The 21,919-nt window shown below is 44.5% G+C and overlaps 1 protein-coding gene across 2 annotated transcripts in view; it reads right to left on the bottom strand.

The window, feature by feature from the left end:
- The window catches only part of MKLN1 (muskelin 1), a 173,185-nt gene that overhangs the window by 47,138 nt on the left and 104,128 nt on the right, over nucleotides 1-21,919 (bottom strand). For both annotated transcript variants that reach the window (XM_075925725.1, XM_075925720.1), the window contains 3 exons: nucleotides 9,430-9,642; nucleotides 7,235-7,456; nucleotides 1,511-1,640 (listed from right to left, as the gene is read on the bottom strand). In XM_075925725.1, the coding sequence (XP_075781840.1) occupies nucleotides 1,511-1,640; nucleotides 7,235-7,456; nucleotides 9,430-9,642 (565 nt within the window). The remainder of the gene's footprint in view (nucleotides 1-1,510; nucleotides 1,641-7,234; nucleotides 7,457-9,429; nucleotides 9,643-21,919) is intronic.

The raw sequence follows: 21,919 nt of genomic DNA on the forward strand, positions 1-21,919 counted from the left end.
AGAGATGGCTGCAAGTCACTTAATTAAGTTAAATATGTTAAGGAACGGGGGTGCTTGGCTAATTGTGTAATTGATACAATTTGTATTGACTGCACAATTAGTAGATGGGAGGGGGGGTGTTGCAGAGCTGTAGTGGGGGTAGCTCCAACTCACTCTAGCTCTGGGAACACTGCAGCTCTCCATTGTAAATGGGTTTTACTACATTTAAAGGAGAGAGCCACAGTTGGGGTAGGTCCAGGACCATTGCGCCTCTGCCTCCCCCTTCTCCAGCCCTGCCGCAGAGACCATGCTGGGCGAACTGGGTTTTACGATGGCTCCCCCCAGCAACAGCTCCTGTTTCTCACCCCGCCTCTTGCTGCCTCTGATAGAGGCAATTTGGGGGGAGGGGGAAGAGAGAGAACACTTTTACATCCCTAAATCCAGTCAAACAAACTTGAACTGCAGGATTTCTCTGCCAGTGCCAACAGAAGTAAAAAAGAAAAACTAAAGACAGACTTATATATGAAGTCTTACTAAAAGTCGCTAACAAGGCAGAATTGGCCCAATACAGAATTCACTGTGGCCAATGGGAGCCTATTAATATCAATGGGCAGGAAGAATAAACGCATTGCGTATGAAGTGCCACTTCACATGTAAGTCACTGCCCCTCTAAAGAAATACTGATCTAAGCCTTCATTTCTTTTGCCTGGACAATTTCAACTCTCCCTCTCCCCCCCCCCCCCCCCCCCCCCCCCCCCCCCCCCCCGCCCGCCTGCCCAATGACTTCTCTGGGACACTTCCCATCTCTTCTGGGGATCAGGTCATTCTTCTCAGCAAATTCTACATGGACTTCCAAGCCTAACTCACAAACCTGTTCTCCTCTACTCCTTTAGTCCCTTAATTTCCTTTAACATAAAACTTTTCTGTGCTATTACACAACTTGGCAGCTATTATGCTGCTTGTGCCATCTGGAATACATTCCCTCCATTTCATTTCATGTCTTGGCTGACTATATATATTCCTCAAATAATGAGCTGGAAGAGAAACACTTTACTGTTTTGGAATATTCTCTGTATTGGTTTAAGGAACAAAACTACATGTAGGATTTCTTTTGTTTTCATTATTTGCCAGAGATTCACACAAATATTTTAGCAAATATTTAACTAAGACTCCATTGTTATAGGCTGCAAGATGATAATGGAGGGAAATATCAAGTCAGATGACTAGAAGGCCATTGAAATGGTGATGAATGTTAAACCCTAATAAATGTGATTTACTTGTAAGCCTGAAAAAAATAGTATTGGTAAAGATGCCAAATTGACAGCTGTGGAGAATGAAGTCAGACATTTATCTAACAGGTACAACAGAGTGGGCAACAGAAAGCAAGCTCTAATTTGATGTCATTATTGTTAACAAGCCATTGTGATCTTATAGGACCAATCTCCAGCCTGCATTGCTGAGCATCTGCTGATATATGCCCTAAGTCTTTCACCTGTCCCAACAAGAAGAAATTATGCAGTGATGCTCTTACCCATCCCTGAATCTTTCTTGGTGCCATCTGATATGATATCCACATGATCGCTGTCAACATCGTAACTGAAGAAATCGTTCAAATAAGTCTTCGATCTCTGCCCACCAAATACATATAAGCAGCGGTTTTTCTGGAGAAGGAAAGCAGATGCTTAACTTTTGAACTGTACTCAAGAAGATAAATTCTTAGCCAACCAGCGCTTGCAGAAACATTAATACATCATGAAAACAAGCAATAGTTCAGGTGCAATTTTAGTTGGAAAAGGGAGAATTATTTACATCAGTTTCTGTTTTGCCCATGGGAAATATAAAAAAGGATTAGAATTGAGTTCACTATACTTTTGGTTCCTGACCCCAAAAAGATTTTCCTAGGAAACACAGTTGATTTATTTTGGCAAACAGTTTGCTCTTAAATGAAATATTTACTGAGGAAAACTTTCAAAAATACTAGGCTTACAAATCCACTGATCTCTCAGTGTTTTGTTATGATGACATGGGAAAACTATGAAGATATTTGTTTAAATACAGTCTATGACACTAGGTCCTAAAACCAGAAGGGACCCCATCATCACAGGTCATTACATTTTAACACTATACCCCTATACTGAGCCCAACTGCTTTAGTTAAACTGAACATTTCAGTCCTCAAGCGAACATGTTGTGGCACAGGCAGTGAACACAAGACTAAAGTTCCATGAATCCTCCAGGCCCTGCAAAGGCAGGGAACTAACTGGTAAAATAGGGCTAGATGACCCTGCAGGAAATTCCCAACACTGTAGAGCAGGGATATGGAACATCTGACCAATCTGGCTAATTGAGTTTAGCTCACGTCAAGTCTGCATGCCACAGGCCAGAAGGCATGAGCCCTGGTTCCAGCTGTGTTGGAGCTGCAAGCACTGGTTTGCCGCAATTGGGGAAGCTCTACATGCTGTTCTTGCTTACAGGTGCTACCCCTGCAACTCCCACTGGCCAGGAAATGTGGTCAACAGAAACTGTGGGTGTGGTACCTGCAGGCACCGACACCATATGGACACCTCCCTTCTCAGGGTTGCAGGGACACGCCGGCCACTCCCATGGGCAGCACGGGCCCAGGGCAGTCAGAGAGCCTCTTATCTCAGGCAGATCCTGAGTTGGGGCTAAGTGCCCTGGACTCCTTGTCCCAGTCCAAAGCCCCTAACTCCTTTCCAGAGCCTGCACCGCCAGCCCAGAGCCCCACTCCTACACCAACTCTTCCATCCCCTGCCTCCTCTGAGAGCTCAAATCCCCTCCCAGACCCCACACCGCTGCCCCAGTCCCAAGCCCTCTTGTGCACCACTAACTCCCCCCCAGACCTTGTACCCACACCCCAAACCCCTTGGCCTCAATGCAAAGCCTTCTCCTACATCACAAATCCCTTATCCCCAGATCCAGCACCCCCAGAGCACTCACCATCTTACTTCCCTCCCACCCTCTTCCCCAGCTTGGAGCCCAGTCCTGCATCCTGAACCCTTCATTTCCAGCCCCATGCCAGAGCCTAAGGTAAATCCTGAGCTTCTGCACCCACCCATCCCCAGGGGGCAATGAGGTCAACTTACTGTTTTTTTCCCCCTGGGGTCAGTGGTTCCAATTGGAAAAAAGGTTCCGCTCAGCAATGCTATAAAGCAGGGGTGGGCAATAATTTGATAGGGGGCCACTCCAACGTTTTGGAAAGTGGTAAAGGGCTGCACTTCTCTATGGAGATGGTGTGAGGTCTACGATGGAGGCTGAGTGCAGAGGGGCACATGAGGTAAGGGACTGGGATGCAGGATATTGTGTGAGGTCTTAGAGGGAGTTAGGGTGAAGAAGGGGGCTGTGACCTGGGCCAGGGGGTTGGACTGTAGGGTCAAGGAGGTGATATGGGTTCAGGAGAGGATTCTGGCCTGGGGGAGGGGTGTAGGAGGTGGTACAGGGTCTGTGAGGGAGTTGAGGCCGGAGGGGGGGGGGGGGGGGGGAGGGAGGTGCAGAGGGTTTGGATGGTGACCTGGGGAAGGGAGGTTGTGCAGGAGGGGCAGGGGCAGGTGCTGGCTGGGAGGTGCTTACCTAAACAACTCCTGGCCAGCATCCCTACATCACCCCCGAAGGCAGGCTGGGCTCCCCACCTGCTGCAGCCCCAGATGGCTTAAAACTGCAAGGTGCTCCCTCTATGTGGTTCTCAGCTCTGGGAGTGGGAAGGCGGCTTGCCATGCCTCATCCCCCAGGCCAGTCTCTCAGCTCCTGACTGACGGACTGGCTGGGGTCTGTTCCTTGCTTCCAGCCAACAGAAGCTGAGAATTGGGCTGGGGAGACCACCCAAAGCCTCTCTTTTCCTCCAGCGGACAGAGCCACATGGAGCAGCCCCGAACTTAAAAAAGCAGCTACTGTGTTTCTGAAGGTCCCGGCAGGGGAGGTCCACGGGCTGGATCTGGTGGCTTGGCAGGCTGGATGCAGCCGTGAGAGGTTCTTACTAAGGATGTTAAATATCAAGCAATTTACTAGAGTCGTCGTCAATGGAATTTCCATCAACTTCTCAACTAATCGCTCTTGTACATTGTACTCAACTGGGACTCTTGTACATTTCAAAGGAGGAATGCGGAACTCCGCGTGCAGCCCGGGGCCAGTGGGAAGTCCCGCTGACTTAGGGCTGCACGTGGGTGCCAGCTTTGAAATATACAGAGGGGGCTCTTGTTCATTTCAAAGCAGAAGTGCCCTCATGGAACATGGGGTCAGTGGGTGAATCAGAGTCCCCCACCGATCCCAGGATCCATGCTGAGCTGCCGCTTTTAAATGCCATGTGGAGCCTGGATCAGCTGGGGACTCCCCTGCTGACCCTGGGCTCCATGCAAACACTGAGGCAGCGCTTCAAAGGGGCAGCGCCACACAGCTGAGCCTGGTATCAGCTATGCGGTGCTGCCGCTTTGAAGTACCCCTTCTTCTCCCCCCCCCCCGCCAGTCTGACCTGGAGAAATTTTTTTCCCAACCTTCAGCTATGGTCATGAGAGCAAGGTTCAGTAACCAGTGAGGTAAGGAAGAGGATTCACTATACCAGCTCTGAAGAACTGGCCCACCACATATGGTATCTGATTCGCTGATGCCACAGAGCAAGACAAAAAACCCAGCATGCACCTGGCCAATTGTGTATGGGAATAAAAAAAAAATCATTCTGGACCTCTGCAAGTGACCTGCTGAAGTACTGAACCACGAGGTTTAGCATTGTCTAAACACAGAGTTGCAAGTGTTATGATCACATGGAGGGCAAAGCATATAATGTTTCAGGGGCCTTCGAGTAGCAAGGTGAGGAACAGGAGGATTTCACAGCTCCCAAGGCCAGAAGGGACCACCATGAGCACATTACCTAAAGCTGTACTAAAGCAGCTCTTTTACAAATATATTTAAGCTCATTTCCATGACAGCAATAGTGAGGCCATCACCTCTCTTGGTAAGATGTTCCAATATTTAGATTAGCCTCACTGCTAAGAAACTACATTTTATTTTAAGTATCAGACGGGTAGCCGTGTTAGTCTGAACCTGCATAAACTACGAGAAGTCCTGTGGCACCTTATAGACTAACAGATTTATTGGAGCATTAGCTTTTGTGGGCAAAGACCCACTTCATCGGATGCATGTACTGGATTTTTCACTGGAATTTCCTGTACATGTATCTGACAAAGTGGGTCTTTGCTCAGAAAGCTTATGCTCCAATAAATCATTTTATTTTAAGGTTCAGTTTATTTAAACTCCAACTTCTACTGACTGGATCTTATTACGCTCACTGTTTGACAATCCAAATCCAGGGCCAGATCCTGAAAGCCATACATACGTGTATCTCTTTGGACTTCAACTATGAGCTCTGCACACAGAGAGTTAGCAGCACTGGAGCCTACACATAGCAAGGAAGTGACCTGGTAGGACTTTCCCCCATATTTAACTATTATCAACCTGTTTGAATAGGCAGAAAATTACAGTGCTGTACTTGCAATTTAATCAATCAGTCTCCACAGTTAACATTCTCAATGTTAATACACAGGACTAAGAATTCACTGCAAAAACCAAAAGAAAAGAAATCATGTGATAGGAAAGTCACCCAAATACAAAAATGCATACATTAGACATAATGGACAGAAATGACTTGTTAACTGTATCAGTTTTCGGGGTATGGGGATTCCCCCAAGCATAACCAATTAAAAGTCCCTCAGTGTAGATAGACTGCTTTTGCTCCTTCCCAAATCATTTTTTGGACTGACAACAGTCTAAAGGTTCCATAAGCTGTATATGTGTAAGTGTATAGGTGAGCATAAAGCACACACAAATTCAGTTACCTGTAAAAATATTTTGTGTCAATGATTCAGCAGTATTTCTTAAGTTTTAGAAGGCAATTTGAAACAAAATGGAACTTTGAAAAGTTTCTAAGGTATCTTCCACTAAATGAAGAGAGATTGGATTTTGATCCTTTAGGAATTCCTAACACAACAAATCACTGACATTTACATTTTATGTTTTTAGTACGATAGTGAAAAATAGAACACTAAATTATACATATTATAAAACTGATCTCAGAGACTTGCTAAAACAGAAAAAACTATGCTTGACACTTCAATCATAAAAGTTCATATTGTCACCAAAACTCTTAGCTAAAAAAAAACCTACAAATATTTTAAATTTAAATTATATTTTAATGTAAATTTTAAAGCTGTCAGGCATTTAAGGACAGATTTTTTTGGAAATCCTCAGTATACATAGTTGAGAATAAAATTTCAAAAGGCTCTGATCACATTTAAGCTACTAAATAAAGAGACTTAGCTACCTGAATCTAAAAAAAGAGAAGGTTAAGAGCTGACTTGATTGTAGTTTATAAGTACTTACATGGGGAACCAAAATTTTATAATGGACTTTTCAACCTAGCAGACCACCCAATGGCTGGAAGTCAAAGCTAGACAAATTCAGCCCGGAAATTATCCATAAAAATTTAATAGTGAAGGTAATTAGTCACTGGAACAATTTACCAAAGGCTGTGGCAGACTCTCCAACTATAGCAATTTTTCAATCATGACTGGAATGTTTTTCTTGAAGATAGCTTTCATTAAAACAGGAATTAATTCATGGAAATTCTACGACCTCTGTTATATAGAAGGTCAGATCAGATGATCACTGTGGTCCCTTCTGGCCCTGGAATTTATGAAGTAACCTGATTTTCAAGAGTATTCAGTTCTGGGCAGCATATTTCAAGAACAGAAGCTGCTACATACTGAACACATTTGACAATCAGGTCCTTACTTTCTCACTACACTCTTGAACACAGATATATCTGCAAGTCACCATTGCTTCTCTTCCTAATATGCATCATTTATGAAGCCAAGGAATCCCAAAATGCTGTGTCAACTTTTAGCAAGGATCACTTGATACTCCAATGAAATAAAGCATCCCCAAAGAGGGAAGGAGAACAGGGAATGCAACAGTTTGATGGCAGACCACCACCACATACAGTTCAGTTCACATGATGCTACCATTTGAAACTATATTGAAGTAAATTTTAAACACCACACAAAAAATCCTTATTAGCACACTCTCTTACAAACAGCGCCAGTGTTAATGATTACAAGTGGCTAATATCTGTTTTACTACTTGCCCAAAAGACTGATCTGAAGAAAGCTTCATGCTCTTAATGGAGTTAAATAGGTATTGGCTTCCCCAAAATCAGGCATTGTGACTTAAAATCCAAATTGAAAACTTACCGAATGGAATAACATGCAGTGTCCTATTCGGGACTGGATGTCCTCAGGTCCAGCATTACATGAATCTTCTCTTAACAGTTTCCATGTCTGACATTGACAGTCAAAAGCAAACAATCCACTAAATTGAGGTTCACTGGCTCTGCTGTCATCTACACTGCCATTACACGTCAAAATCCTACCTCCAAACGTATAGATCATGTGTTTCTCTGAATCCATACACATCTGTAGGAAGCAAGAGATGCATGTTAAACTAGACTTATTTAATCAAGAATATACTAAGATTTCTTATCAGACAATAAAAAACCCTTAGCTCATTGAGACAGCCAGTAGAATAGTGGTATTCAGTGAGAGTTAACATGAGCATATCATCCTTCCTTAATCTGCAGTAAATGAAGCAGTTTGCAGCTAACTCCATGTGTAATACAGACAGAGATTATTGGCCCCCAGTTTACAAAGTGTACTCTGCGTAAGATTTAACCACAGGCTGTATTTTGGGCACCTCTGAGTACTCTGTGTTGTCAAAACTATCTTTAAGAGAGTTTAACTGTCTCATTTACCTGTTATTTCTAAAACAGCAGGGCCTTGTCCTTTTAAGGTCTCTAGGTATTATGGTAATATACGTATTAAATATGAACTGTTACTATATCTCTAAAGCTTGAAACAACTGACTGAAAAAGTGTCTCAATACAAATAAGACAATGTGGTTGGTCCCTGTCTCCAAAAACCTTACTTCAGATATAAAACAAATGGGGTTACTGAAAAGTGGGGAGAAGCAAGGGACATAGGGAAAGAGGACAGATGGAATTACAACAACATTAGGTGGCTCTTCAGCACAGGCTAGATCACAACTTGACGGAGCAAAACCAATTAGTGCACAATCAGAAAAATGTGTACGCATTGTAGAGGATGCTAGAGTGAGGGGTTAGATTGGTAGATGTACTCAGGAACAATATTCCTTACAGTAAGGAGAGGAATGAGAGTGGGGTTTTCAAGGAAAGCAGACAGACAGGACATCAAGGCTGGCCTTGTTGGATAGCCTATTATACTGGTTTTCAAAATATTGGTCATGACCCAGTACTGGGTGGTGGAAAGTCAGGCACTGGATCTCCTTTCTGCAGGGGGGGGGTGGGGGGGGAAATCAGGTGACCTGTGGGAGTGCTCAAGGCAACTACCTGTCTGTCCTGTCACCAAAGACTGTGCTGCGCCCCGGAAGCAGCCAGCAGCAGACCGAGCTCCTAGTTTGGGAAAGAGTACACACAGGACTCTGAGAGCTGCCCCTGCCCTTAGCGCTAGCACTCACATAGGCTAGGAATCTGCTGCTGGTTGCTTTTGGGGTGCATCATGGTCTGAAGTGCAAGGAGAGGCAGGAAGCTGGCTTAGCACCCCCCACTGCACCACTGAGCAGGAGATGTTCATGAGGCATATGATCGCATTACTGAGGTCAGCAGAAACATGTATATAACCCTGGTAACCATAGAAAAAGTCAAAAGAAGGAGTTTGAACTGGTGAGTTTGGGAATTGCCTTGAAAATGGAAACCCTCTTTTCGTTTCTTGGCCTTGTGATATTTATCTTATCTGCCAAACACAAAAGGCAGCAAAAAAAAAAAAGAATCAATTCAATCTGAATTTGAATTCTCCAAGATACAATATTCCAAAGAAAAGCTGGAAGCCAATTCCATAAGGAGTTCCAATGCTTATGAAACATCTATATGTATACACGCGTGCACACACACTCTAGTTTTTAAAATAAAGATAGGCCAAATTTTGATCAGAATCCAAGTTTTTTCCAATATCTGCGCCATCTCTTCTATTGCATCCCCAGTAACATCCAACATGGACTACAATATCTATATGATTCCACAATTCCAGTGACAAACCACTTACAGACCAGACATCACTGTGCAAGACTAGCTTTCCCACATATACCACTGTTTCTTAATTATAGATTACAAGATACTAACAAATAACGTTCATGTTCTTGAAGAAATTAGGGTAGTTTATATTGTAATATTAAGATTGCTTATTAGGAACACAAGCTTTTTAAATACGCATTATACGCATTTCTCCCAATATATTTTTAGTTGGGAAGTGTCTGCACCAAATAATGCAATTCTAGGAATGGGCTGTGGTAAGAAATGTGTTAAGCAAAGCCTGGAAAGTAAAAAGTGCACTCAGTGTTTCTCTCTGCACCTGACCTGATGATCAAACACCAGCTTGGGACCTCCATCTGCTGCCGTGTCTTCGCTTAGCAACATCCAGGTGTTCGTGTCGATGTCATAGCGGTAGAAATCGCTCTTCAGAGATTTACTGTTCCTCACAGAGGAATCCAGGTAACGGCCCAATGTGTAGATTTGCCTTCGCTGAATATCGATGCACATCTTGTGACAAGATCTAGCACTAGGACCATTCTATTAAGAAAGGAAATTAGGAAACACTTTAATAGGCACAATAAGTTTACTATTGCCCCAGGTATTTGCTCACTCACAGTAAATAAGTACTTAGTTATACATACTTATAAGCAGATTTTTTTATAAATATCCTTATAAATTCTTTATTTCCATCCCCAATGATATTCTCTACAACATAAACATGCCACTGACACACTAAAGGTCGAATTTGCTTTAAAAAGACAGTGACATTATGACCTAATATTTCATTCCCACTAACTTATGACCTGCAGTCTTTTCATAACTTTAAAGCTACATGAATTGTTTGTGTAATGTACATTTTCCCCTTATTAAAAAAACAATTACAAAAGAAAAAAAACTACACCGTATGCACCTCTTCTTTAACAAAAGCCCATTGGGGAAATCCCTCATTCAGACGTGGAATTATGATACTCAGCCTAGCTAGCAGCATAAAATGAATTAGTCCTTTATATAAAATTGTATCTAAAATTTTGTAAGACCAATCACTATCTTACAATAACATGACAAAAAATACTTCTAAAACTACTGCTGAAGCCTTAGTATACAATGTGAAATTGCCACAATATATTTTAGAGATCAGTAATGACCACAAAATCGAAATGCTGCTTCAGTCAAGAGACTTAATTTTAGTGTTTAAGGACAAGAATTTAAATAGTATTAAAAAAGGAATAAATGTTATGCAAGTACCATGACCTGGGATCCTAAGTTGCTGAAATATTCTAAAAACTATACTTGACATTCAAAACCCATTCTATTATTTCTAGGGGAGCTAGATTCATCCCCTTTCTTCTACCACTTCCACTAACCATCTTCTTGCTTTTGGACCAAGATTCTTCAGGAAAGTAGAATATAGTCTGTCTATTCCTGCCACTTCCCCATACTTATTGGTGGAGAAACCTTTAACCACTTCATCTACTATAGAAGGCAGTATTTCCCAAATGTGACAATAGGGGTTCCACGAGAAAATTCCATTACAATAACATTTTATGATTAAAAAGATAATTAAGCATTTATAAATTTTATTGAAAACAATTTTCATTTGTGTTTGCCGTGATAAGTGTCCCTGTGTAATGCCAGCTTAGCCAGAGAGTGGGGATGCCACTACTCAGTGCTGCACGCAGTCAGTGGTGCAATCACCTGTTATACACCACCGTAAACACCCGTACTCACTCTCAGACAGCGAGGATCACGTGGGTGACTGAATACGTATATACTAGCACTGCGTCGGACAAAGCTGAAGTTTCAGCTGTCAAATCAGTTGCTGTTATTAGGGGTTCAGCAAAATTCCTCCAATTTAAAAGGGTTCCGGGGCCAAACAGAGTTGGGAAACACTGGTATGAGGGGTTGTGAAAGTAGAAAGAATTATATTTTAAGAGAAAGATGAATTATACTGTAATAGAATAAGTTCAAGGAATAATGTTTGTCCCTGAACAGGAAAGAGAAGATTATATTAATGTTGTTTGTAGGTATGCAGGATGGATCAGAGTGGAGCCAGGTGTGTCTGGGATAACAGGAAAAGGAACATTAGGTGTTAGGCAGAAAGTAATTGAGATAACCAGGGAGATATGGACAGGAGATTGCTGAGGCTTGATATGGAAATGAAGATACATGACTACTCTCATGGGAATCGGGTGAGTTTCGCCCTTTTGTAATCTTGTTGATTTTGCTTTCTTTTGTCTGTATAAATCAAGGGGTTCGAGCCTTGTATGGTACTCTCATTTTCTGGGTGTATTAGAGCGGCTTTGCTAACAAACAGAGCAGTCTGACAAATTTGCCAGTCCTGTGTCTGACTTTGACAGGGTCAAAAAGGGGTTAAGACAACTGACACTAATTTATTGCACGATAATGTTATTTATTGATTTGCTCTCTAATGCTTTGATCCATTGCCACACAAGAGTTTGCAATTAACTGTGAAGAGATGGCATCTGCACTTACTCGTGGTGATATAAGGAGGCACTTTCAGGGTTTGTGGCTTGAAGTGTTCAAGTCAAATGCTGTCATAATTTCACGTTACCTTTTTCTTGCTGAGTTCAAAGACTCAAGCAATGCTATTGTGGTTTCGGGGCTTTTGTAGGTTTTATATTGCCGGAACAGTGCTTTGCTCTCTTCTGCCCAGCAAAGGAATGAAAGCTTTTCTAAAGCCCCTTGCAATGCTCAATATGGTGGCCAACATTAGAAACCTAAAAACAAAGTTCAGGAGTGTACCACCGCTTCTGCCATAGTCACAGTGTACATGGCTATCTTCAGTGAAAGGTGGTGTACTCAGGGCTGGAGATGCCCATCATCACCCGCCTGGGGGTCCCAGCCCACAATGAGGAGTAGGAGGAGGAAATGGCCACCTGGAGCCAGTACCGCAGGGCCTAGATATCTCCCAGGCATCCTCCAAGGACAGGGAGGGATCATCAGGTGAGTGCTCCTCGTTTTTCACACACACAAGGCATGAGGTATTGCCCACTGTCCAGGACACACACGGCCTCTCTCCCGGGACATCACTGTGGGGATGTGGTGCGATCGTCGCTCGGCCTGGCCCTTGTGCTGCAGTCCGTGCACGTGGATGCACGTGCAGTGCCAGTCTGTGCCACGCAGTCTGAGGAGGCAGCCCCAGAGCACACCTGGGCTCCTACTCTCAGGCTCTGGGGAAGCCAGACACACTTCTGACCCCCGGGAGGTGGACACCCTCCCACCACCAGCCACCGCTGGAAGAAGGCTGGGGACAAGGGCACATGCCCGCAGACAGACTCTTGAGTGCCACTCACGGGCATGCCCTGCACGCTCAAGGCACCACACGCTCCCAGGGATAGCGCTGCCAGGCGCAGGTGTGGGGGGGGGGCACCAACGGAAGCACAGGCAGCTCCAGGCCCCTCTCCCAGCCACTGGATCCCAGTGTGGCCGGACACTTCCCTTGCCTGTTTGTCCATGAGATGGGGGTGGGAGGGCGCGGTGGGAAGCATGGTCTCCGGGGGACCTCTGGGCCCCTGGGAGGTATTGCCCCACTGTCCAGGACACACATGGCCTCTCTCCCAGGACATCTCTGTTCTCTGCCCTGAGAACTGTTGCTCTGCTCACAGATGAGAGCAAGGCCTCAGGGACAGTGTCTTCAGGGATGTCCCTCTTTATTCTCCCCATCTGGACCAGCTGTGATTGTGGGGCAATCGACACGGCCCAACCCCAGGGCAGCCGCAGGTGCTGGAAGGTCCAGGAGAACCTAACCAGGCAGCATATGTCCATCTTCCGAGACATGCAACAGACACTGGCCCAGAAGATCCTGAACAATGCACAGTGGTGGGCCTAGATGTGAACTGAGCTGCTGCAGCAGGGCCGCAAAATGTGACACCATCCGGGAGATGGTGTACCTGGCACCAGTCCCTGCTCCAGTCTCTCCTCCCTCCCATGCCAGTCCCCACCCTGCTCCCATGCTTGACCCTGCTCAAGCCCCTCCCCCACCGCCTATTCCCCTGTTCTCCCTGCCCCCACCCTCATGGTCGCAGGACACCAGGTGGAACAAACACCTGAACCATGCACCAGTCTGAGCCCCAGCTCTGAGCATCTCCTCCCACCTCCAAGGTTCTCACCCACCCCGCATCCCAATATCCAGGTTCTCAAGCCCCCCACCTCCCACCATATCCAGGTTCTCTCCTCCCCAGTTACTTTTATCCCAAATAAAAAAAACCCCAAAGAGTTATGCTTTTGAAAACCAAACGTGTGTTTATTGGGTCTGCAGGGAAGGATGATTGTGGGGGTGGGAGGGAGAAAAGGGGAGGGTTGCTGTGGGAAAGGCAGAGGAGGCAAGGCACAGGCCCCTAGCGGGGAGGCCCTGGGGAAGTTACTGGAGTCCTTTAGAGAAACTCTCCCTCAGGGCCTCCTGGATGTGCATCCCCATCTGATGGGCCTGGCAGATGGCAGCTGTGCACAGCTGCTCCAAGACCTGTCCCTCCCTGCCAGCCTCTGCCCCCCACCCCAAAAGAAAGGCCTCCCCCTTCCTCTCCACGATGTTGTGGAAAACACAACATATGGAGATCACCTGGGGGATGCTGTGCTCCCCCACATCGAGGTGGGTCAGGAAGCACCTGAATTGCACCTTCAAGAACCCAAAGGCACATTTGGCCTGGATGTGGGCCCTTCGCCAGGCAGCCATTGAACCAGTCCTGGCTCGGGTCCAGGTAGCCAGTTTATGACTTCATCAGCCACTGCATTCGGCAGTAGACTGCGTCCCCCACAATGCATAGTGGCATCTCAACATCCACAACCATGTTGTGGTGCTGGGGGAAGAAAATGCCAGCCTCCAGCTGGACTTGCAGAAGACACAAGCGTTGTGCTCCTTCCCCGACCAGCTGATGAAAACTTCTATGAACGGTCTGCGGTGGTCAACCAAGGCCTGCAGGACCATGGAAAAGTATCCATTTTGGTTTACGTATTGCGCAGCACGGTGATCAGGGGCATGGATAGGGATGTGGGTCCCATCTATAGCCCCCCTGCAGTTGGAGAAGCCCAGGGTGACAAATCTGGTCACGATGGGGTCCAGGCCTCCCAGACAGATGACCCTGCACAGCAGGGTGTTGTTTATGGCCCTTATCACCTGGAGAAGGAGATAAAGACAAAACAGAGAATCAAAGGGGGTGCCTGAGCCCTTGGGAGGTCCTTCCCCCCCCAAAACCCCAGCAGACAGCCCCTATTAAGCCCCTCCCCTGCAGGGCTGGAGAGGGCGGGTCTGCAGACTCTTCCCCCCCCCCCCCCCCCCCGCGCCCCTCAGAGATGGGGCTTCCCCCCCCCCCCACCAGACCACCCCCTGCACTCCCAACCTCCTTTTCCCTAGGTTCTCCCTTTCCAGCACTCCACCTCCCCTCCAGGGACTGCAGCCTGAGAGTGCCTTACCTCCATGAGGAGGGCCCAACAGAGGACTTTCCCACACCGAACTGGTTGCCCATGGACCGGTAACTGTCAGGCATGGTGAGCTTCCAGACAGCGATGGCGACCCACTTCTCCAGAGGGATGACAGATCGCATCTGGGTGTCTCATCACTGGAGAGCAGGGACGAGTCAGGCACACTGCTCCATGAATGTCTCCTTCATACGGAAGTTGTGGAGCCACTGCTGTTCGTCCCACCACTCCATAACCAGCCGGTCCCACCAGCTGGAACTGGCGTCCAGCCTCCAAAACCCTCTCTCCACTGTGGGGTGCGGTTGCACAGGCATTGCTCCCGCACACAGGCAGAGGGTCTCAAATATGAGCTCTGAGTCAAGTTCATTCAGGACCACGAAGGCACCCTGCAGAAGCTGCAGCATGGCAGTGTAGGGCCACTGCATGCCCAGAGGCAGCTCCAGCACCACGGCAAGGAGTGCTGTGGTATCCTGAAGCAGGGCAACCAGAGCATGCAGAGGAAATGCTTTGCTGTCCCTCAGAGGTAGGCAAGCAAGCAGAAGCAGCTGAGAACACACTGAATTGCAGTTCCAGAAAGATTACATTTATCCCAGGTTAGAGGAGGGTTTTCCAGTTAAAAACAGTTCTGAGTTTAATACTTCATAGAGGTACTCTCAGCCTCTCACTGCCAAAGAGAAAGCCCACTGCTGAGCACATTTTTGCAGTTGTGACACTTTTAGCAAGGGTACAGTAGAACCCTTTTTGCTTTATCAAAGAGGCCATTACTATGAAATGGATGTTTTGTGGAGCCTCCATTTGTTAGGTCATTGCCCTTGCAAGTGATGTTCTTTTTATAGTGAACCTGATGACTTGAGTGGCATTTGATTTGGCTCTTCACCTATAGGCTGAACATGCCTCAAATTCATGCAGTAATTTACACAAGCATCAGTATTACCAAGATACGCATGGATTTATAGTTGAGACAGCCATTCATGCTAGGTAAATGGATGCGGACAGTGGGAGAGAATCAATAGCCCCAGAAGTTTACAGTCAAAGGGGATAAGACACTAGAAGTATTTATCCTCATTTGACAGATGGTGAACTGACAGCACCGAGAGAGTACATGATTTGCCCACGCTCAAAGTCGGTGACAGACCCATTAACTGAACTCTGAGCAACTCATTTTGAGATCGGTGCTTTGTTAAGATCATCCCTCCTCTCAAGTCATAATACTTGTCTGAGAGATAGAAATAGATCTAATATCAAACCACTGATACCTTAAAGCATCAAATTCTTGGCATTGGTACCAAAGGTAAAAGAGTTGGTTTACTTCTGAGCAGTACACAGCACAGGAATGTTGTAAACCATGCAAAGATTTCTTATAAAGAAAACAAAAAATGGATAGCAGTAACGTATTTTATTCAGATTACCTAAATGTAATACAAAAAGTAAAGCACAATGATCCTTCAACTCTCATAATAAAGAATTTTTGTTTAAGTACTACTAACGTGGGCTGAATTAGCAACTTACAGCAGGGGTGGGGAACACTTTTGGTGACGGGAGCCCCGAGCCTCGGGGGCTATATCCAGGCAAGCCAGTAGCTGCATCCAGCTCCTGGGCGTTAGATCTCCATAAGTCAGGGGTGGGGAATCTAATTCCCCCTTTTATGTTTTCAGATAACATGCTCAAGGGCAGTAACACCACAAGCTTCCCCAGACGGGTGTCCAACAACATTTAATCTCTGACCTGAAGGGTCCATCTCTAGGGAAAGGAAATTAGTTAATTTTCTGCAACTTGTTCCATCTTTTCTAGAACAAGTCCTTGCCCACCAGAAGACTGCTTAATCAGGAGCTTAAACAAATTGTGGATGCATGAAAGCCTTCACTACAACTGAAAAAAGGTACAAGGAACCCACTGGAAGCATCTAATCAGTAAATCTGCCACTTTTTGCTAGTTATGCAAACAGCTCCTTTAAAGTGATTTTAAACAATGGTGTTTATTTTGAAATCAAACTCTGAATGGAAAGGTCTAAACCTGCAATTGCTTGAGGGTTACTATATTGGTCTACACATGCCCTTGTAAAATATGAACACATTTCAGTGGGGGACACAAGGTCCATTTATGAAGAAAGATATGTATAGAAACTCTGGACAAAAGAAAATGAATAAGACACTCACAACAACATGTGAGTAAATGAATAAAGAGCCTGTGGGGAGTTGAGAATGTTCATCCAAAGAAGTTTACTTCACATAGCTACAATGGCAGGCCTGTTGTCCAGACAAAGAGTACAGTGAAACAGCTTGTTATGGAGAGAGTGACCTGACTGAATTCAAATTGGGAATGAGTTTGCTGATTTCGGAAGTGTAAATCTTGATTCCTTATTTATTAAGCAACAAGGGAGGAAAAGAGTCAGTACAAGAGATGGACTTTCCTTTTTAACTAGTAATGGAAGAGATTCAATATGGTGAAAGGACTAGAGAACCAAAATTGACTAGAGCCTTGACCGGTCCAAATTCCATGAGTTAATGTGAGAGGGTGGCTAGACCCCATTGTGTTTATGCTCTCACTTGAATCTGGAAAGAATGTAAGTATTTAGCACCATTTCTCTACTGAGACTTCTGGTGTGAAAACTAAGGAACAAACAAGACATCAATTATGTAATGAGCAGGGCTCGGCAAACCGCTGAATCTACTGGCCCATGGTGAGCAGATTTCAGCCGGTCACTCCGAGTGCCCCATTCACCGGAGCTTCACGCATGCACAGTGCCGGTCTAGTGCATGCGTAGTGCGGGGCTGGAGAATGGCTCTCGCAGGGGATTGTCAAGCCCTGATGAGGATAAACTACTGTTCAGTGGATGCCGCTGTAGCCATCTTGGTTTCAAGATACAATAGAGACAAGGTAGGCAAGGTAACCTTTTACTGGACCGACTCCTGTAGGTGAAAGAAATAAGCTTCTCAACTCCACAGAGCTCTCCTTCAGGTGTGAGACACACTCAGATTGCCTTTCCCATATCTGAGAGCATGTAGAGTTAAAAGTTTCTCACCAACAGAAGTTGGTCTAATAAAAGATATTACTTTACTCACCTTGTCTTTCCACGTACAACATAGAGACAACTTCTGATGATTCTGGCTAATCCCTTTCCTTTAAATCAGAGCAGCAGGGAAGAAGAACAGCATGGTTTCCCCAAAAACTGTCTTAAATGACTGCAGAAAGAACTGATCTTTGCCTGCACTAGGCTCCTCATTTTCTCAAGAATCTTAAATTATCCCCTGAACAAGACTTTGGTCTTACCAGACAACTGCAATTTAACAAACTTTCAAACAGATTTTTTAAAAGGATCTTAAAATAAAACCCAGCAAGAATAACCCAAGCCCTCCTCATTCTAGGAATAAGTAGTCAACTAACTGATAAGCCCAGGCTGCTCCGTCTGTGCAGGCAACCCAGCTCATGCCAGGTCTGGGACCTGCCCCTGCTGCAGCTCAGTACTAAGAGCCAGGTAGGCAGACAGCCTGGGTCTTACTACATTTAAACTGCAGACCCATAGCAAGGTTAGCAGCCCGGCTCCTACTACATTTAAACAGCAAAGGTGTAGCAGGGATAGCTTCTGGACCAAGTGACACCTGGGACAGAGCGCTTCTTCCCCTTATTGACTAATCCTGTGGTTGATAAAAATTCTATTGACTACACAATTAGCAAGTTACCCATCTATTAATATCCTTATCTCATTCTGGATCAATTAGTGTCAGAAGGAAGATTTCCTGTCCTATGATTCTCTGGCTAATACTGCTGTCTTCAGATAGTTGCAAAAATACTTGTAGAATACCTATATCCCTTTTTCCTAAGATACCCACTCACCTAAAAGCGCTTACTGAAATTCTGCATATATTTTAGATTTTTTGCCAATAAATTAGCAAAGTCCTGTACCTTCAAACAGGAGACACTATACACCCATAAATAAGGAACTCCATTCACTAGGGTTGCCAAATGGTTGAACCAAAAATACTGAACACTCCCCTCCTCCCGAAAAAACACCGGGGAAAAAATTCTAGGGGGTGGGGGGAGGGAGAATATTGAGAAAAAAGGAGGGAGAGACCACCAGGTTTCTGCACTAAACATTAAGTGTTTTGTCCAGTTAAGGTAAGGGAAAGCCATACTTCGGAAAATTTAGCAAATCTCATCACAAGTCTCATCTTTTTTTTAACTGAAAATGCAGCATCTTCAACCCAAAGCTCTATTTCCTTAGAAATATGTACAACACTCAGGACTCAGAACATAACTGTCTTGACTGTGATAAGGTATTAAATATGGTGAAATAAACCCAAAGACTATTTAAAATGATATTTTATCTTAATCTGTTTTATTGTTGGGCAGTTCTAGACATGCTATTTCAGCACGCCATGAAATGTATAAGCCTAAAATAAATGCATACAGAGATAACGAGGTTTATCATCTTGGGGTTGTTTTTTAAACTTTCCGTAAATCGTCATTTTTCCCCTCTCGAGATCTTCATAACATTGCCTCAAAAGGGATTCAAATGTGGGTCCAGAGACACCCTGGTGTCTAATGTGTCCAACTCCAGAACAAATTTGCTCAAGTGGGAGACAGGAAAGTTGTTTAATACTTCTCCCATTGTAAAAATCATACTGGTCGCCAAAAGAGAAACCTACACACTGACTGCATCTGTACTTGAAAGGGTTAAATATTCTCCAAGCCTTACAAATGAGTAATGCTGTCAACAAATATGGGAGGCATTGACATATAGTACTATTTTATCAGACCAGTTGCTCTCTCCCCTGTGGAAGACCTGCGTACCAGCTCTTTGCACTGCTACTTATGTCCAGATATGCAAGATTCCCACTAGGGATGTAAAAGCCAGGTTAATCAGTTAACTGACTAAATCAGGATCCAGGCTGCTTGCCAGTCCCCAGTTTCGCAGGCAGGGGCTGCTCTGGTGGTAGCTGGGGGCCAGCAGGCAGCTTCCACCAGATCAGCTCCTGCCTGTGGGATGCCTGGGCATGCTGCAGCCAGGGGCTGCTCCAAAAGCAGCCCATCTATAGCGGGCCCCTTGCAGGGCTGGAGGAGCCCCCTGCTTGCAAGCAGGTGGGGAGCTGCTCCAGCCCCCACTGGTTAACCAGAACTGGTAAGCTTCACCATTTAAGGGTGATGCTTACCTGTTAACCTTTCGCATGCCTAGTTCTCACATTGATGAAGGCCAATACAACCACAGCTTGGGTGAATCTCTAAGTTAGACCTCAAAAAAATTACTTTACTTAGTAAAAAAAGCAACTAAAACCAATAGGATTTTGCAAGATAAACATGCCTCAGATCTTCTTGGTAGCACGGATAATTACACAGCTATAGCAGATTTGCCATAGAGCAGAAGTCTGGTCTGTTGGTTAGCACAAGCCTGGATCTCAAGAGACCTGATTTCAATTCCCTTCTCTGCCACAGACTCCCTCTGCGACCTTGGAGAACTCAGTCTCTCTTTCATTCTCCCATCCATAAAATCGGGTTAACAGCTCTGTCCTCACAGGATGAAAAATTGTAAGGGAGTCCAATACGGTCTTAAGAGGCCATAGGAAATACTAACATAAACAGGGCCTTCAAGTCCACTGTATCTCCAAAAGTGATGAATGCCAGAGACTTTGAGAAATAACCAAAAGCACCCACAATATGCAACTGTGCAATTACATGATGAATCATAGTATATTATGAAAAATATCTTGACTGTTATACATTATAAAATATAGTTCAGACTTACTTCATGTAACATGCAAGTAGAGAAAATAATTCTCCCACTAAATGACTAATCTTTTGAAATATTTTCAAAAGTTCAAGTATTTTCCCCCTGGAGTACCATAATGGGCATTAACTATCGAAAATAACTTGCTCCAATACAAAAAGCAGAAAGAACTGCAACTACTCCTTAGGGTTAAGGGCTGCTCAAATTATTATGTACCTCAGATTCATTATGCAACATTGTAACAACACATTCTTCAATAAAGCATAAACAATTGTTTTGGCACTTTGCACGTTTGGAAATAAATGTTCACACTAAAAATAGATGCACTGTAACAAGTTGGGAGAAAATAAAATTTTCCTTCCTCTAACAAACAGGCATCTTGAGGAATCATACTTATTTCAGGATGTCATACTGTAGGTAATAACGAGTCATAGGCAATGATAATCTAAATCTAGGCATGCAGATTTAACCTGATGAAAAACCTCAAGAGCAAGCCTAGACATTATTTAAAAATCAAGGAAGAACAGCTGACCATTTCTCTTTCGGGTGCTCTAAAAGACTAGAGGGAATGTTAACGCTGTCTCCAGTGTAAAGCTCAGAAAGAAGCATCATGAGATAAACACTCTTGTCCTGAAGTGAACTAGAGTGAGCACATTTGGAAAAAAGAGCCAAACCAACTCTGCCTGGCCTGTATGTCCAAGAGCAGGTTGCCATTCAACAAAAACTCCTACTTGTCTGCACTCAACTACACAAATCATTGTTGTCCATTTCCCTTAAAAGGTTACATTTCACAAATATACAGATAAGTATTTTTTCTTCCTGGGCAGAAGAATGTATAAAACATCCACAAGTGAAATCCTCAGGAAGCAGAGGAATGCATATTATTCTTGTGGATGTAATCTTCATTCCAATTTATCCTACTTTTTTTTAAAAAAAATGGTGCTTCATGTGCTGAACGCAGTCAAACACTTGGACACTGCTAACCTTACAACACTTATATAAATGTAAGATTGATCCAGGACAACAATTATGTTCAAAAAGGACTTTACTTCCTTCTAGACCAATCAATGCTACTCCAAATAGCTAAACGGCTGTTACAAGGAGAGAGAAAAATTATTCTCATTTGCCTCTGTTGACAGGACAAGAAACTATGGGCTTTAATTGCAGCAAGGGAGGTTTAGTTTGGACATTAGGAAAGGCTTCCTCACTGTCAGGGTGGTTAAACACTAGAATAAATTGCCTAGGAGGTTGTGCCGTGGAGAACAGAGTTCAAAATGGCCACCCTTAAAAGGGCAATGCCTGCTCTCCTGATAAAAGAGCAAACTGGGGTTTGTTAGTTTGCTCAACAACTTTTCCCTTGGAAATGGCTGCCCTTAAAGGGGCAAGTCTCCTTGGTGTTCCCCATTAAAAAAAATGGTTTGGTGTTCCTCGGTCTTAAAAAGTATAAAACGCTGATCTAGACAGTGCTTGGTCCTGCCATGAGGGCAGGGGACTGGGACATGATGCTCTCTCAAGGTCCTTTCCAGTTCTAGTGTTCTATGATTCTATTCTAAACTTTGCAGGAGAACTCAGTTCATAAAATATAGAGTATTTCATAATGAATATGTCTATGACCATGGCATTGTTCGGGCGCAAAAGGATTAAAATGCTGCTCTT

The sequence above is a fragment of the Pelodiscus sinensis genome, chromosome 1 (assembly GCF_049634645.1).
Source record: "Pelodiscus sinensis isolate JC-2024 chromosome 1, ASM4963464v1, whole genome shotgun sequence".
NCBI classification, from domain to species: Eukaryota; Metazoa; Chordata; order Testudines; family Trionychidae; genus Pelodiscus; species Pelodiscus sinensis.